Source organism: Homalodisca vitripennis, chromosome 2 (assembly GCF_021130785.1).
Source record: "Homalodisca vitripennis isolate AUS2020 chromosome 2, UT_GWSS_2.1, whole genome shotgun sequence".
NCBI lineage: Eukaryota > Metazoa > Arthropoda > Insecta > Hemiptera > Cicadellidae > Homalodisca > Homalodisca vitripennis.
In genome coordinates, this window is record NC_060208.1 from 175,307,839 (window position 1) to 175,326,044 (window position 18,206).

Consider the following 18,206-nt stretch of genomic DNA (forward strand, 5'->3'; position numbering starts at 1 on the left):
TTGCATAACTCATACAGGTATAAACTTGAGAGTGATGATTCTTGAATCCTGAGAAAGCTTTCTGCAAGGATCAGTGGGGGTTTTTTATTAATAATTCTTACAGCTCTTTATTGTAGTAAGAATATTCTGTTAAAACTTACTAAAGTTGTTCCTCCCCAGATTCCTATACCATAGTTTTCCAAACTTTGAAATAAAGCAAATACACTTTTCTCAATACTTCAAAACTAACGGTGTTTGCTAAAATAAAAAAAAAATTGAATTCAGTTTTTTTTTAATTTGTTCAACGTGGTATGAAAAGTTCAAATTAGCATCAATATGAACTTGGTATGCAAAATTGTCTAGGATTATTGGTCATTTAGAAATACATCCACTTTGATTTTTTAGCACTGTATACTTTTCTTATGATGTGTTATATTAATTATTGTCTATATTATTATGTATTACTTGAAGATTGGTTATAAACATGTTTGTTTCAGGACATGTTTGTACTCAGCAGTGACAATGATCCATGAAATATTGTCAGACTTCAAAAGTCTGGGAGAGGAGCTGGAGAAAGTTAGAGCAGATCATGCTGTCAAGGTAAATGTTCAAAATTGAGTACTATTTTTTTACTTTCTTCTAAGACAAATTGAGGTCAGCAATAAAGGTTTTCCAACCTCAGAGTCCTAAATTCTGTAAATTTTAATGATTTTCATAATGTTTGCTTTCAAATTAGTGAGCACTAAATTTATATCAGATTACCATATTATATCGTTAGTTTATCTGATAGATAAATGATTTTTTAATGATAAGCTAGTCTTCTTGTTATCCTTAGTCTGTAAAAGACAGGCTGCTCATAGGCTAAAGGCATATCCTCGTATCTTATCAAACAGAATAAGGAGGGGATTCAGTGCAGTACAAGGTTTTCAGCACTGATAAAAATGCTCTTCTCACCAACAGGATTTGAATCTGTGCTATTTATAACTCAACCTAACATTTTGAGCTTTACACTGTACAACTCTCTGTTGACATATTTAGTGTTTATGTACTGATCCAATACAGTCTAATATCTCCTTAATAAGTATTTCAAGTATATAGTGAACAGAGCACAAGGAAACAGGTAATAACCTTAATTTTCTATAGAAACCATGTTTTCCAGGAATCACACAGCCTGGCATATGATGAGATGCAGAAGAAGGGTTTCCGAGAGAGGCTCGACTCACTGACAGCCAAGCTGGTGGAGAAGGAGGAGGCCTTAGCCATCTCTCAGAGACATTTGGCCTCTCTCCATGAGGCCGTCCGTCTGCAGAACGCAGAGAAAGAGGTGACATTTTCAATACCGGCTGTCATAAGCAGCATGCTAATGTATTCACCACGTGCTTTCAAGACATTGTCCAAGTTAAAGTGTTTCAGCTCTCATTATCAGTAATTGGCTGTAAAATTTCCTTATGGAGATAAACTATTTCTCAGTTGTATAAGTTATAGAACTAACAGTAAACTTGTGTTGTGCAATCATATTGCATGTCTTTATGCCTCTTAAAATTGTTATTTGTTACTGAGTTTATAAATACAGTAATGTTAGTTTTAACATAATAAACAGGCTATTTCGAACATTATTTTGACGTTTGATTTTGTTTTGGTTTAATATTCAATAATCTGTTTATATATTTATTTTTATATAAAACGTAATAGCTTTATTATTTGTTACCATTAAGTATTCAATAAGTTCATGAAACCCCACCACTTGCTCTTGCTCAAACATTTGGAAGACGTTGAATCGAACAAGAGTGGGATTTAAAGTATAATAAATTGTTTTGGGTTATTAAGAGAGCATTAAAAAAGAGAAACAACCACTGCAAACAATGTAAGTAATGTGCAGGACTATATTATAGGTTATGAAATGGTCAAACCAAAAATTTGCCATTTATATTACAATGCTTAAAAAGCTCAAAAAGGCCCAAAAACCATTAATAAAAATGTTAAATCATTGTAAAAATATTATAGAAGCCACAACAGTAAAAACATTAAAGAAAATTAAAAAAAAAATGCTTAGGTAGATATCAAACATTTCATGAGTGTCATTAAATAAGATGACATACCCCCTAAAGTAAAGAAATGTTTTTGACAATTTTTTTAAATGTTTAGAATTAAGAGGTGATTCTAATCAAAAAGGTTGGAACAAACCTTGAAGGACATTGAACTTGAGAAAAATATTTTTTAAGCCTCAAAAGAAAATTGGAAGGAAAACACAACCTTCCAAACCACCTTGAGACATACCTGTATACAAAAAAACAAAAAGAGTAATTAACATATTGGGTCTGGTTTATAGTACTTCAATTAACACCAAGTATAAAATAATATAAATAATAATATATAGACAACTTAACTAAATTTTCTTTTGGTAAGGAGAGCATTTTATAACAATTTAGAAGTTGAGTTTTTAGACTTATCTGGCATCTACCAAACATGTAGTTATGATTATATGACATCAGAGAATTGCCTAATTCCACCCTGTCCAGTTGTAAACCAGGATAGCGGCAAATTAAAATTAAAACGTTACAAATAATTACCACCTTAATGTGTGTGTCTTCCTTAAGAGAGGTGTGGTAATGTGGATGGTCCGAGTACGAACCTAACAGTGGCAGACCAGATGGCCCCAAATAGGATGGCCAGGGAAACATGGTCCTTCCCCTCTCCCTCCCCCCTAAAAAAAACAAATGGCAAGAAAAAAACAAGTAAGGTGAAAGAATTTTTAAAATATCTATCAAAGCAAACTAGGTCAACCTAGCACTTAAAGAGGGCTACATTAAGATTAATTAAAAATATTCTACTAGATAATAAATTACTAACAGAGCAAAAGGTATTGCAGTATATAATTAATTACATTTAATTGATGTCCTGTAATGGGACTATTTTATTAGAAAATGGTCTTTTCTATTACAAAATGTTAATAATTAATCACATTAGGCTTCTAAGTAGCAATGAGGTGTAATGGAAGGTTAAAGATATAGCATCGTTTGATGTAATAAACATTAGAGTAAACAAAAAGGTAGGCAAAAATAAAACAAAAAACACTTTCGATGAACTGAAAAATGACAACTAGCCAATTTGAATTATAAAATAATTAAATTTGTGTCTTACTACATGAAGATGGCCGGAGTTAAACAGGAATATAACCTCACATACTTCTCAGTAAGGCACATCAAGCAACCATGGGCGTAAATAACTAACCAATGATTAACCAACAACATAAAATTGTACAAAATAAACCAACATAACACAAAAAGAATGTTCCAACCAAAAGAAATTACTGAGATCAAATTGAACAACCATCTGGTCAGTGTTGACAATAAAGGAGCAACAAGTGCTGGTACTAGGCATCATAGACAGCACATGGTAACACTGTGCCTGTCAAATAGGTCACAATATATGCTGATGAAGGCACCGAAGGAACTGCCGAAGTTCATACTGAAATAAATAATAACTGTTAGTATTGTATAAGGTTAGTGTATATTATGGAATCAGTGAAAATGCAACCTCTTTGTTTCTGCAACTCATTTATCCCTACAAGTTGGCAACACTGGACACTTCACAGAATCTCTGAGTGGTTGACAAAGTGCTTTCATTTATTTGGCATTATAGGAAAGTTAATGGATTTATTAGTGGCGTGCGAAGGGTTAAATTTGTATACAAAGTGAGAAAGGGTGTTTTTAACTAAGTTTTTTGAAGGGATCAGTTTAATATTAAATGCGAGCATATATTGTTATAACAGCTTGATATATATTCATGGACCTAATTTTATCTCAATTGCTATTCTTAGTTTTAAAAACTTGCACTTTTGTGTATAACTTTCAAGATTTATACTAATGTTTACTTTCTCCAAAAAAAGTATTGCAATGACACTCAAATCAATTTTGAGTTTTTGAAGAAAAACTATTATTTTGTAGTAGCTTGGTTGAATTTATTGTAAAGCCTGTATATTTCCTAAACCAACTAAAGGCAGGTGAGATATTATTTACTTTGAACTAGTTTTGTGAGTTACTTTAAACTCACATATAACTACGTATGTCAAGAATTCATGTTTAAAAGTATTCACAGTTGTTGTTATATAAAATTTGTTTTTAACTGACATAATTTCTTTGGGGTGATGTAATTAGTAAGCAGCCCTCCCACTGAGAAACTTCTACTGCCACTGCATATATATATATATATATAAAATAGCTGTTATTTATGCAGTGATAAAAAGTATTATAGAAGAACCCACATGAAATTTTGAATTATGTGCTTAATACACGGCGAGCGGCACCACAGTAGTGGTGAGTGGTAGTTGCTGGTGATGGCGCTGCATGCAATGTGTTAATATTATTGTAAGAGAAGAATGTAACCAACTGTTTAGAATAAATCCTAATTTTCCAGGTTTATTGATTTCAATGCTCAACTCTAGTTGTACCTGATTACTGTACAGTATTGTCAAATGCTATGAATGTGTACAACTAATAAGTGGACACAAAATTATATGTGGAGAAATATTTTGCTGAACCTCAGGTGCAAATAAAACACTTCTTCCAAGATGAATTAGTATTAGTACTACCATTTCCCCCAGTTCAAATTAGATACAAGAAATATTGTGTGTTTTACTTAAAACTATCTCAGAAGTCATTCTATATCCCAAAATTTCAGGAATGTTACTAATCTAGTGTATAATATTATTAAGTGTATTTTATGTAGAGAAACATCATGGTAAAATTTGTTGCAGGGTGCTTTCTCATTTTTAGGATTATATGTGAGTAGATTAAACATCATGATGTGTGTTTATTCATTCAACGCTTTCATTGCTACATTGTGATGCATAAACTTTCATCACGTGCCATTCTTAGCAATTAGATATATAAGTGTACATATATAATACCAAATAAATCCCCTTAATTCACATCACTGGTAATTTACATGATGCACTTTAGAGCAGAATCAAATTCATTCATCTGCTCTGCCTTGAAATGAATCATTCATTTATTGGTTAATTTTTTTTACTAGTTTCATTTTGTATATTATTGTAGAACTTATTTAATCAGGGTGGCCACCCGACCGGGGAAACCAGGAATTATTCGGACCGGGAATTTTTCTTAGAACCAGAAAATTAAAAAAATAATTTTTCCGTCTCCAAGAACTTAAAAAAACAAGACATAATTTGACAGATTCTTGAATCAAAAACTGATTATTCACAAAACATCTTATTTTACGTGACGTGGCTCGTGAAATTGTGAATGAAGATCGACATATGTTTGTGAGCTACATCTGACACCAGTTGATCTAAGGTTACCTCCACTAGTGTAGTGAGTTTACCTGGGTTAGTTCTACTCCTGTGCTGTGGCAAGCCTCCGCCCCTTCTCCCAAAAAAAAAAAAAAAAAAAAAAAAACTGCATTAGACAATTAAAATCGGCAGTTGTGCAAATTCTCTTGCAACTTTACTTGCCAGTGAAAACGCAACATTGCTGCAAATTCTGTCCTTAATGTTCATGAATAAAGCACTATTGAACTTAATGTTGTTGTCGGTCTACAAACGCAGACGGCCATCCGATCGAATCAACCACACTCATCAGTTTTCGTCGTCAGAGCGGCATTGGTTGGATGACGGCTGGAAATCCCGTCAGTTCTCCGGTCAATTATATATTGGAACAACTTCTACGCACATGTGACGATCGTTCGGACAATTCAAACTGTTCAAACCAAATAGTCCAACGTGCATGACAATCTCTATGTCATGTTGTTTCGTAGTCCTTTACTGTAATCTAATGATATTGATGCATTCTTCATGTATTGGCCATTATATTAGTGGGATATAATCGGAGCCACTTTCGCGGGACTCTAACCAGGGCTACCACCAACGATGAGCATCTGGAAAAGCGTGCATTATGCATGAATTTCATACTCCGGGAAACGTGTGTGGATATGCGTGAATAATATTTATAATTTCCCTGGAAATTTTACTGCAGATGGATTGTTTCCGATACTTGATACTATGGTCCTTTTCACTTGATCTGATTGATACCAACAGAAGTGCTTAACTATGCTTGAAAGATCACGATTTCACAACATTACTTATATGGAGAAGCTAAATCTCGAATCCAAAAATAAGTCTTGATAAATCATTTTTGCACTTTACGTCTGAAAAAATGTAGATATATAACCAAAGTAATAAACCTACTGTAAGTTAACAAATATTATTCAAGTTATAATTAGTATTTTTTATATTTATTTTGGCACATCGGTGAGTCTGTGCACTGTCTATTCGTGGACAAAAATGATTGGCAGTACTCAAATTACCGATTGGTGAAACTTGTTTTTGTAATTCTTTGTGTATAAAACTATTTAGAAATATATTATAGCAACAGAATAACGTAATTTATAAATAATATTATAACTTTATTTTTTTTATTTAATTTTTTTATAGAAAGTCCCTTTTTCTGTGTCTATATTTTTCAATGCTATCGTGTCTGCTGGTTCTGTACGCAGACTTTAGCTCCTCGATAGTAAAGAGATGATCGCTAATTCGTATTTTATCTGTACATCGTACTTTGCATAGTTGTAAATAAATTTATTCTCTATAAATATACATCCATATATTTTTACGTAAGCTCATTAATTAATATTAATATTCTGGAAGCTCATTTTATAATCTACAATTTCTATTGCTGAAAAAGTAAAAATAACTTGGAATTTTAAATATATTAATTTCCGTGAGTCTACAAATTCCTTTGAAGTAACGTGGTATTCTTAGGCTCCCTCCTCCCCCACAAAAGATAAATTAATTAAGTAAAGTTCAGATGAAAGTATTTGATTTATTTGTTGATTGTAATGAACCGACCTTGTGTACCGGTGAAATCATTGTCTCGTACCGAAAGTTCATCCACCGCTAGACCTCTGACCCGCAATACTGGGCTACAGTCTGCTCCACAGTAGTGCTGTGTTGGTATTTATTTGTTACCTTTGTATTTCCAAATTGGAAACATGTATTTTCTAAACATCACAGAAAGGAAAGTTATTAGGATTACACAATGTTATGTCGACACACCGAAAGACACAGAGATAAAAACTAAGGAGCTTAAAATAGGTGATAGTGATAAATCGTCACTGAATTTCTTGCGTATCGCTAGTGACGAAATACTAGAGCACCACAGCTTAGTGGCATTTCTTGCAAATACTGCTAGTGTCGACAAAACGTCATCGTTGCACTTGGCCTAAGGGTTAAATACAGTACTACAGTTGTCTATTTGGTTTGAAAATAGACTAATAATCGGAAATTTATGACCGGGAAAAAACTGGGAATTTGAAAAGATGTTTGGAGTGGTCACCCTGAGTAGTGCTGAACTTTAGTACCAGGTTCTCTGTCAAGGCGTCTTTAGATGATTAGCTGAGAAAGAGTTAAAATTGATGAACAAAAAGTAGTTGTTCAATCAATTTAACCCTGGAAGTAGTGCTGAAATTTATTGCCAAGTTCCCAGCAAGGCTTCTCAAGACAATTAGGTGAGAAAAGGTAAGATTGATGAATAAAAAGTAGTTGTTCAATCAATTTAATCCTGGAAGTCATGCTGAACTTTAGTGCCAGGTTCCCTGTCAAGGCATCTTTAGATGATTAGCTGAGAAAGAGTTAAAATTGATGAACAAAAAGTAGTTGTTCAGTCAATTTAACCCTGGAAGTCGTGCTTTTACTTAAAATAAATTTACCTTTTGTCATTTGTATACAATTTGTATGTATATACAGTACTTAATATTTCAGTTTTAAATTAATTATTCTTTTGTCAATTGTATAAAATTTGTATATGTGCACAATAGGCGATATATAAAGGCATCCTGTCCTTTATAGTGCTGACTTGAACATCCAACTCAGCCAGTTTGGATACATGCAGATAGTCAGATCCAATTATAATAATGCATGAGCTTTACCAACCTTTTTCCTGATCTTTGAAATTAGAAACGCATGTAAACTATATTCAGTCTGTTGGCATCATAAATTTTCCCCTGATTTGTGCTTCAGGCATATTTCGGATATCAGTGGATTTTATCCTATGTCCGGACAAACACATTTTGTTTCAACTCCATATCCCAAAAACATTCACTTAATAAAACTATCTCTAATAATAAATTATAAACTTCAACTAAGTCCAAACGCCTAAATATATCTGCTCATCACGATTGGCGACAAATAAGGGATCTTTTTATTATTGGTTCATTCTAGATGAACTTCTTAACACCATATTGTGACTCCATATTATTTTGTTTGTTAGAATTTTAGATTTCCTTTTTAATTGGTTTTTAAGTATTGGCAACCAAATTAGTTTAATTCAAACCAGCTGGCCTTATTGATCGTACTGATTAAGTTTATAATTATTAATATTAGTGTTATTAATTAACTAGCTAATAATTAATTTCACAATGTGAAAATAAATACTGAAGCAACAAATTTAAATAAATGCTGAAAAACACAACTCGGATATAAAAATCAAATTCAGATTTGTCAATATCAAATCAGCTTTCAGATAATAAAGGCACGTTTCAGAATATTGATGTAGAATGCAATCATTTGAAAGACTCTTATCTTTTTAGAAAAATCTTGTGATTTAATAAACAATCAAATGTTTATAGGGTAGCGGAGAAGTAAAAGTTCTCAAGGAGCAAGTGAAAAACTTGAGTGATGAAGTTCAAGCTAAAAAGGATGAACTGCAAGCCAACATGCAACAAATACAGACTCTTAGAACTGAAGTGCAGAAGCTGCAAGGTGTCAATGACACTGTAATGGTCCTTGAGGAGCAAGTGAGTGTTTTTTGTTTGTTTTTATCTTCTAAGAATTGATCAGTTTTTCAAGAATAGCATCTTATATTAAAATCCAGTGGAACATCTTTCTCACAGATTTTGTGTCAGGTGTGTGAACAGGTTAGCCGTAACACAATACAATGGTTAGCCATAAGCAGTTAATTCAAGTTTTTCAATGAGAATTCTAGTTTTTGTGAGTGATTTTTAGTTTAGATGAAATTTTTGTTGCCATCACCAACTTTATTTAAATAAAAAATAATTAAATATTTATTATAATACTGTAAGAAATAGAGCTAAGCGTTCCTGTTAGATTGAATCTTGTGATTACTACTAGAATTTTGGTCCTAACTTTGTTTTAATTAACATGAAGGTATTTGATAATTTTGAATGCAAACTGTACTTTATTGAAATTTCTACAACAATGTGGTATTTCATCCCTACAATGTTTTTAAACTGTGTAAATTTATAATAGTTATATGCATTTGGGGTATCTATAAAGTAATTGGTTGGAGCCATTTTTTAACAAAATTTAGATTGTAAAATGGAAAAAGAAACAATGTTTTAAATTGTTAGTATCAAAAATATTTATAGATCATATGATTATTTAAAAAAAGTTAAGAATATAAAAATGAGAAAATTTATTTTGCATAAATGTATAGTTTTTAATTACTCCAAAATGAAGCAAAGTTAGTGTAAAACAAAATTACATGTAATATGTAAAAAATTGATGTATATGTGTATGACATTATGTATATATATTTCTAAAATATACGTTTAAGGACATTCTATAAAAAAATATTCCAAATACATGATTCTTTTGGTATTTGCAACTGGAAGAAATATTTCAACTTAGTAACATTTTTTATTCAAATTTTTTGTAACTATTCATTGTCAATGGGGAAAAACATTATGAATCATTTTTATCCCTGTAGGTTAAATATAAAAAAGTATATTCTTACTCAGAAGTGTCATTTCTTTTAATGCAGAAAAGCCTTAAAAACTTTTTGTGTAAAATAAGCAATAGATTCACGTTTTCAAAGGCCAACTCTTAGATTTTTTTATATAATACCCTTGTAAATATATTTTATAATATAGTGATGTAATAAATAACTTTTCAGGCATACAAAATAAACCACATTTAGAAGTGAGATATTTGAAACGGCCCATATGGAATACGAATTGAATTAGAACACTTACGTCTAGTTATTGTCACATAATAATCTCAAAATACTGTCTAACCCTAATTTCATTTTATTTGTTATTCTACACTAATATTCAGATGCAATAATACAACTTACAAAATAAAACATTTCCAGTGTACACAATTAAGTACAGGATCCAGTAGACATAAAATAATGGCAAGTTACACTAGATGCAAATAACACAAGTAATAACTAATTTTGATAGAATCCATCCAACTGCTCTATAACCATAATCAAGAACCAATTTGCCAGACTAATTACATACATTCATATTTCTGAAACATCCAGTATTTTTGAATTGCGTAACAATGCTCAAAATTTAGTGCATAATTTAAACATTTGAGTGGTACAGTTTTCGTTGAATGTCGTCTTTCTGGCAGACCAGCTGTGGATTTGAAAAGATTAAACAATCAACAGCTAGCAGCTCACCAATTTCCAAATGCCTACTATATTAAATTTTTTCATTATGATTATAAATAAATTTCTCACTCAATAAGTTGTAATATACTTGAAATCGCTAGTCATATTTTGTCTTTTGAGTGGTAGACTTATTTCTACATCTAGAACAATATTTCACAATAAAATGTTGATATATAAAGGCTGGAAACAACAGCGATTAGGTTGCTCTAGGGCCGGTCTAGAGTTAAGCAATAAAACATAAATTTAAAGTTCACCGGAGAAAGGAAAAACATTGTAACAGTGTATAAACAGGTGCAAAACTCATGGTGATTTTAGGCAAAGATATATCAAGCTGACTTCGAAGCGGAGCGAAAAGCAAGAGAATTGTTAGTTGCAGAGAAGGAAAGAGTTGTAGAAGATTTTCGTCATCTTGTGAAAAGAAATGAAGCTTTACTCAAGCAAGTCAATAAACTTCAAAACAACCTTCCACGTGAAAATGCAGTTACATCCCAAACCTGCTCATCTTCAAGGCAAGTCATTTTATGTTTATCTTTTATGTAGGTTATTTCCATAAAACAACATAGCTGTTAATGTGTTGAAATTAGACAAATTATTAATACTTACCTGTTTTCTCTAATTTTAATTTCAATACCAAACCATTCCAAACCTCTAACCAATTAAACCTGAAAACCCTACATATATCCCTGTTTTAAATTTGCTGCCATCTTCGCCACAAGAAGACGATGAAGCAGGTGTTTGGAGAATGCTTAAAAGTAGTGTAAATGTGGGAAATACCATTGATTGTCTTGGTAAGAACTGAACAAGTTTACTACTTTTGCAACCAATATCCATTTTATCTTCTTACTTCATATTCAAAGTGAGATATTTTACATTTATCTTTTATAATTCAGCTTTTCAAAACTGTTATGAAGCACTGTATGCAATTCAGGAACATTGAAAGTCAGTTAGTTGGTAAAGATGTCCATGGTGTTTGACTTTGATATCTTTATATAGACTAGATGCATATACAGTCAGTACATATAAATATAATTCTGAAAAAGTCTAGCTTAAATGAACTATTAAACATATTTCACACTTCCTCCAGTATGTAATTAATAGCTGGCTTTATCAATTGATAATTTTAACCCATTAAATGCCATGCTTTCTTTTGCACTGTAAAAGCTACTGCCACATTTAATTGATTAACCATGCAAAATAGTTATTGATGTTGTTTGGAGGCATATTTTTACAATGTACACTTGAAAATGTACCCGTTTGGAGAAATGAAACAGTGATGAAAAGGGGATGGCAGTTTAAAAAATTGAAATATTTAAAGTAAGTAATATACGGTACTAGCAGTTACCCGCTGCTTCACATGCAAATTTGTAGGCTTTGCATATGTACAAGCACTTGTAGTTCAAGTGAATTATAGTTCCGATACCAATGTTGAGTTTGACTTCTTGCCACGATCAAGAAAATCTGTTAAAAAGTGAATATATATTAGCCATTGTAATTTACTCCGGTCTTAGTAATGTGTGTTCCTTAATTAATTTAGCCTTGTTTCCCGATCTAGAAAATGTATATACATTTACAGATCTGAGAAGCCTACTTCTGTCAATAAACAAGTAAGGTGGTCTTTATAGCAGTCTTTAAATTTATAGTAAATGTTAGATAATAACTTTGGCTTTTATATCTATTACTTAATATTTGCTAAAAATGTATAGTTAGAAGTATATTTTTACTAAAACAATTTTCTTATCTGGATACTTTCTTACTCTGTGCTCAACAGCGGTTGCAGAACAGGTTGAAATACGAAGTGTTCTTAGTATCAAACTGCTTACTGTATATTTTCACATTATAAATGTAAAGAAAGTGATAATAGTAGTTAAATTAATTATACATATGGTTTTGCTATCATAAATCAGTGTTTACACAGAACAGTTGATTACATTTAACAGGCTCTTTCAATCAATATTCCGCAACTTAAGAGACCAAGATGAATTATTTACAGCAGTAGTATCTTGTTAATCAGGCCCTATATCAGGATTAGTATGACAGGATTACTGAAAATGCTCGATTAGTTGGGGTACTTTACAAAATAAAGCAATTTAACAATAAAGCATTATATAATTTCTTACTAAAGCTACAATGATGGTGGCTCCAACAAGTATAGTAATTAAAACAGTACTTAAAACAATAACTACGTTATTTGTAATGGAAAGCCATTGTAATGTTAAAAAAATTTAATCAAAGTATGAGTCAACAATTATACTACTACACATATAAAACCGTTATTAATCACATTACTGTAAATTTGCTTTGACAACAGTAAAATAGTTTTAATGCTTTTCTGTTTTTTTTAAATGAATGAAATTTTTATTACATTTTCCTGGAAAATTTTCTGATGGACTTTGATTTTAAAAATTGCATCCGAAGCAGTGGTTAACTACCAGTAAGAAATTAGATTTCAATCTTCAAAACGTGTTTTTTTTATAGCAACAAACCATGATGGCATATATCTGTAAACCTCTTATCAATTCAAATTGTCCATTGTCATAAATCAATTTAAAACAAAGAGCTCTGAAGAGTTAGAGAAATGTCTCGATTTCTATGGTTGAATTTTAGCTTGTTTATAAGCGTTTCTTAGTAAGCACATAAAAGGTGAAACAAATTTATGTACAATTATTAAATTTTTCAGTCAAATTCACTGCGTGATTCTAGAGATTTCCTTAATATAAGAGAATGGACAAGGTTTTGAGTTGATGTTCAATTATTATTAAAATGTTCAATATAAATTAAACATTTCTTGTAATTCTAAATTATTTGTTCCAGGCGGCAGGAGCAAACTCCATCCCCTCCCACACCAAGGGTAAGTTTATTACAACTAATAAAGGGACTTACTCAATTAGAATTTTTAACTAAAATGTTTCTGAAATCGTGTAAGCTATTATGTAATTGATAGAGCAAGAGCCCGCGACACCCAGGCATTCGTTATTTCATAAAAGCTGACAACTTGTCAGTATACGAGTACTATACAGGTATAAACGTACCTCGAGTATGGAGCCTGGGTCGCGGTGGCTTCGACAGGTAACAGATAGTAAAGGTGAGTGAAATCACAGTTTAAATTCGTAATAGTGTAAAGCTCAGTTTTTATTCATTTCAACATTAAACAACGATAGAAAGCTGCATGTGCGATGCCGGACACTTAGTATAGTTCCAACCCCCTGCCAGGCATGCCTAAAGTACGATTAATAAAAATAGTACTTTCGTCATATTATAAAACCTGAAATTTATATATATTATTAGGGGAACTATAAAAAGATGTTTTCTCAGTTCCCAGACACTTTCTATGGTTCCTTCATGCAGCCAGGCACCTCAAAAGTTACTCTAGGTGCGAGCGCGAGAGATATACATACAAGCGGGTGCGAGTGAGATGGTACGTAATGTCTACGGCGATCTTTTACTGCGCATCAGCTGTCTTATACTCCGAACGTTTGTTTGAATACATAGTAGTGTGTTCCAATAAAGGTTGCGGTATAGATACTTTTCCTGTGATTAAATGCTGTCTGTAATATTTTTAGAGGGTAATTTTTTTTGTCTATTCCCAGAATAACTTTTCTCAAAATTAATGCAGTTTTTTGTAAAATATTCTCTGTCTGTAAGCTTTCAAGTATTGTCTCGTCTATACTTTGCAAATATTTTGGAGTCATTAGTTTTTTGTTACGAATAGTAAAAAATTGTACAGTTTTGGAATGAATTTTCAAAATGTTTTCTTCAAGGTGGTGTGCTGTGAAAGCTACGTTCATGTCAAGTGAATTTTCTTGCAAGAGCTTTTCTAAGGAATCCATATATAGCTGATGTAAATGTGTTAATAGAAAACAGCGCCCTTTTTTGATTACGTCTTCTTCGATTACGTTGCTAATGTCATCAAATACTGCTTTATGAAATTCCCGGTGGAAATGCCATGGATTTTTACTAGATGATTTTTTTTTCAGTACTATATCATTGTTAAATGCTACTCTACAATCTGCGTGGTAGTATATTTTTGGAGCAGAATAATTTTCGAGTTTTTTAAATAATTCCTGGTATTCCTTCAAATCCTCAATAGAAAGTAAAACAGTAGACGTAAATTTTTTTGTTTCAGCAGCATGAAGTGGAAGCATTTTCGACCTGACTTTTTTCTTTTTTTTTGTACAAAATATACAAACATCTGTAGAGTCATGTACGCTAGCATCACTTCTGATTGAAATATTATCTTCTTCCGTTGCATGATGTTTGTGACTAATGTCTGCTTCATTAAGAGTCAGGCCTTCTTGACCACTGGTGCCTGGTACTGCCTCCGAATCAGGTATCAAAGCTGGTTGTGTAGTTATTACAGGTTCCAAAAGTGTAACTGGAGAGTTGAGTTGCTCTGTCGAGGTAGAAGGTTGAACAATAACTACACTAGTCGATTGGTTTTTAGAACTGATTGGTTCGGATTTAAAATATTGCTTATTAAGCCCGGTGAATGTTTTGTGGCATGCACGGTGATATCCTCCATCCGTATATTCTTTTGGCAAAATAACATTAGAATATTTGAGGCTATGTTTTTTCGAGCTTTCAAAACACTCTGACACTTTTTTAATGTTTCTTCGGAAAATAGATTTATTTTTCCGTCACTCTTGTCACATACAAAGCAACGTAATTGAGCTCCTTCTACTTCCATGATAGTACTTTTTTACAAATGCACCACGATTTTAAAAACAATAAATTTCTTAAATAATAATACACTTATTATACGCATAACCATTCACACTACTATGTATTCAAACAAACGTTCGGAGTATAAGACAGCTGATGCGCAGTAAAAGATCGCCGTAGACATTACGTACCATCTCACTCGCACCCGCTTGTATGTATATCACTCGCGCTCGCACATAGAGTAACTTTTGAGGTGCCTGGCTGCATGAAGGAACCATAGAAAGTGTCTGGGAACTGAGAAAACATCTTTTTATAGTTCCCCTAATAACATATATAAATTTCAGGTTTTATAATATGACGAAAGTACTATTTTTATTAATTGTACTTTAGGGGTTCCTGGCAGGGGGTTGGAACTATACTAAGTGTCCGGCATCGCACATGCAGCTTTCTATCGTTGTTTAATGTTGAAATGTATAAAAACTGAGCTTTACACTATTACGAATTGAAACTGTGATTTCACTCACCTTTACTACCTGTTACCTACCGAAGCCATCGCGACCCAGGCTCCATACTCAAGGTACGTTTATACCTGTATAGTACTCGTATACTGACAAGTTATCAGCTTTTATGAAATAACGAATGCCTGGGCGTCGCGGGCTCTTAGACTATGATGAATTGTGTTTCATTGGTCTTTTGGCAATAACATTAAACAATAAACCACAACATTTATTGTTACATAATATATACACTACCATAATACACATCCAAGCCACATCGCTTCCAACTGTTTAAATTTATAAATACAATTGTCAAATGACACCTGGGTAAATTGATAAGTACAACTTAATACTTCACGCAACCTTTAATAAAAACTAACTCCTAAGTGTTACAGCTTATAAGTACATAAATAGAAAACTAATATTAAAGTCTATATAAATGTATAACACAAAGAGTATTTTCTTTCCTTGGAGATAATGTGAAAGAAAATACATGACAAAATAAGAATGTCATTATTGTCCAGAAGCGAAGAGACAATTTGTATTGCAAAAGCACACAACTTAGTTTTTAATGGAATCGAGAAGGATAAATAAAGGAAATTGAACTTCAGCTGTACTGGTTTTGATGTAAGTCAAGTTGGAAAATTATCAAAGAGGTTAAGGAAATCACACATTACATTTTTTCACAAGTAATTTTTTAATGCCACACGTAAACCTAAACCATACTATTAGACATGTAAATAAAAGTGAAAGCAATGTCTATGAATAAGATAGACTGGCTACTTGGTTGAAAATGAAAATTTGAGTTTTGTTATCTTTACTACTGATGTAACTATAGCTATAAAATAATATGGTGTATGAAAAAATATTTGGTTCCTATTATAGCCTTTCATTTCGACCTCGATCTCCACTTGTCACAGTTAATGTTAATTTATTTTTTCCTAAGGGAAAAGTTCTCTTTCAATTTCAAAAACAATGTTTTATGTTTTTATACAACCAAATTGGCTTTAGACTTGTACCTATTACGATGGTTTTATGCTTGAAATATAGGAAGTAAGAAAACTAAATGTCATTATTATGTATGGCCTTAATTTGGGTAAGACGTTTCTTCACTATCTGTTGTTGTATTTCTGGAACTAACATTACGGACATCATCTTTATTCTGTATGCAGTGTGAAAGTGGCAGGTAGAACAACAAATTAAATGTTCTTGGATTATTTTGTTTCATTTATTGATTTCTCAATTTAGTATTGTTAATCTATTGTCCAGCCATTGGAAAACGTATTGTCTATATTCTGTTTGACTAAAAACTCCATACAGTAATGAAGATGTTAATTTCAGTTATAAACAAAAGGTTACTGCACTTCTACAACATAAATGTTAATTCATTTTTCCTGAATAACTTTGTTTTGTAAAACTTAATACCATACAATACAATAATGAATTTTTAATTATGTTTTATGAACGTACAAGATTCATATTTATTATATACCAATATTATTGTCTGCAAAGCCAAAAATACACTTTATCTAATTTGAAATATAATAAAATTGGTTATTACATTGACAGTATATTGTCAGCGTAATATGGTTGGACATTGATGGTGTATCAATGTCATTTAAGGATTTTTTACAACATTATACATTGTTGACTGGTCTCCAAATAGTTACATTTAATAAATTACAAGTTTTTGAACTTTCACAAATTTAGAGTGATTAAGAAAACATCATTATTCAGATTTCAAAAAAATCTTGTTGGGCAGGATTAAGCATTTTAGTTGAAAAGTTGATTACTTATACAACTTTGCAACTTGCTATGCAACTAACCAGGGATGGTGAAAGCTAGAGAGAAGATACATAGTCTACATTGACACAAAGTATCATGAAAAGGTCTGTAGGCACGTCCTTTGGCAGACGGCTGTCATTAACTGGCCACATACAGAACAGTCTGAACTTACTTAATGTCATTTTACCAAGGACATAACTGATCCTTCTTCGGTCCTGAATTGACATTAGAATCTCTGCTGAGTTACGCCATTCCCCCAGAACCAGTCATGTAAGGGAATAAATGCATCTTCTCCCATGGTGAAAGCTGGTGCTGTAACCTTGATCGTCTGAGTTGTGTGCTGTGATAAGAGAGAAAACGCTGGAAGCATGACACTGTGAACATTGTTTGACCCTTTTGCTAATAATTCATTTCCGTTCAAGATTATTTCACTATAAAGTCAGGTGGACTTATTGAACATTAACTTGATTTAATGAGAACTAGTTTCCTTAACAATTTGAGTAAGATGTAATATACATACTGTATATACAAAAAAAAAACCCACACACACATGTACATGTATATTTGTTTAAATCAGTTTTAAAGTTCTATGAATGGAATGTTTATTCAGTTTGGTTTTGTAAGTTTTTACAGCTGAGTTTTTTCAGTTTTAACCCTTAGTGCACTAAATATGTATTACAGGTTGACTAGACAGGGGCAGTGTGATCTAGGTAGTCCACTCATAGGGTACAAGTGTTAATTAATTTGTCCTGTATTGTTGTCGTGACCGCTATTTTACCGTGTCCAACTTTTGATTTTATTTGTACTGATTTTAGTAAAGTATAATTAATAAATCAAGAAATACTCCTAATTA

General features: G+C 32.0%; 1 protein-coding gene across 6 annotated transcripts in view; it reads left to right on the top strand.

Annotated features, from left to right (window-relative positions):
• The window catches only part of LOC124355064 (optineurin), a 91,645-nt gene that overhangs the window by 61,798 nt on the left and 11,641 nt on the right, over positions 1-18,206 (top strand). For 5 of the 6 annotated variants that reach the window (XR_006921736.1, XM_046805979.1, XM_046805981.1 and 2 more), the window contains exons 15-20: positions 477-579; positions 1,139-1,303; positions 4,736-4,762; positions 8,623-8,790; positions 10,728-10,921; positions 13,224-13,260. Coding sequence is in view for 5 of the 6 variants with exons in the window: in XM_046805979.1 (XP_046661935.1) it covers positions 477-579; positions 1,139-1,303; positions 4,736-4,762; positions 8,623-8,790; positions 10,728-10,921; positions 13,224-13,260 (694 nt within the window). In the remaining variant the exon portion in view is untranslated. The remainder of the gene's footprint in view (positions 1-476; positions 580-1,138; positions 1,304-4,735; positions 4,763-8,622; positions 8,791-10,727; positions 10,922-13,223; positions 13,261-18,206) is intronic. The other variant, XM_046805982.1, reaches the window with a different exon arrangement.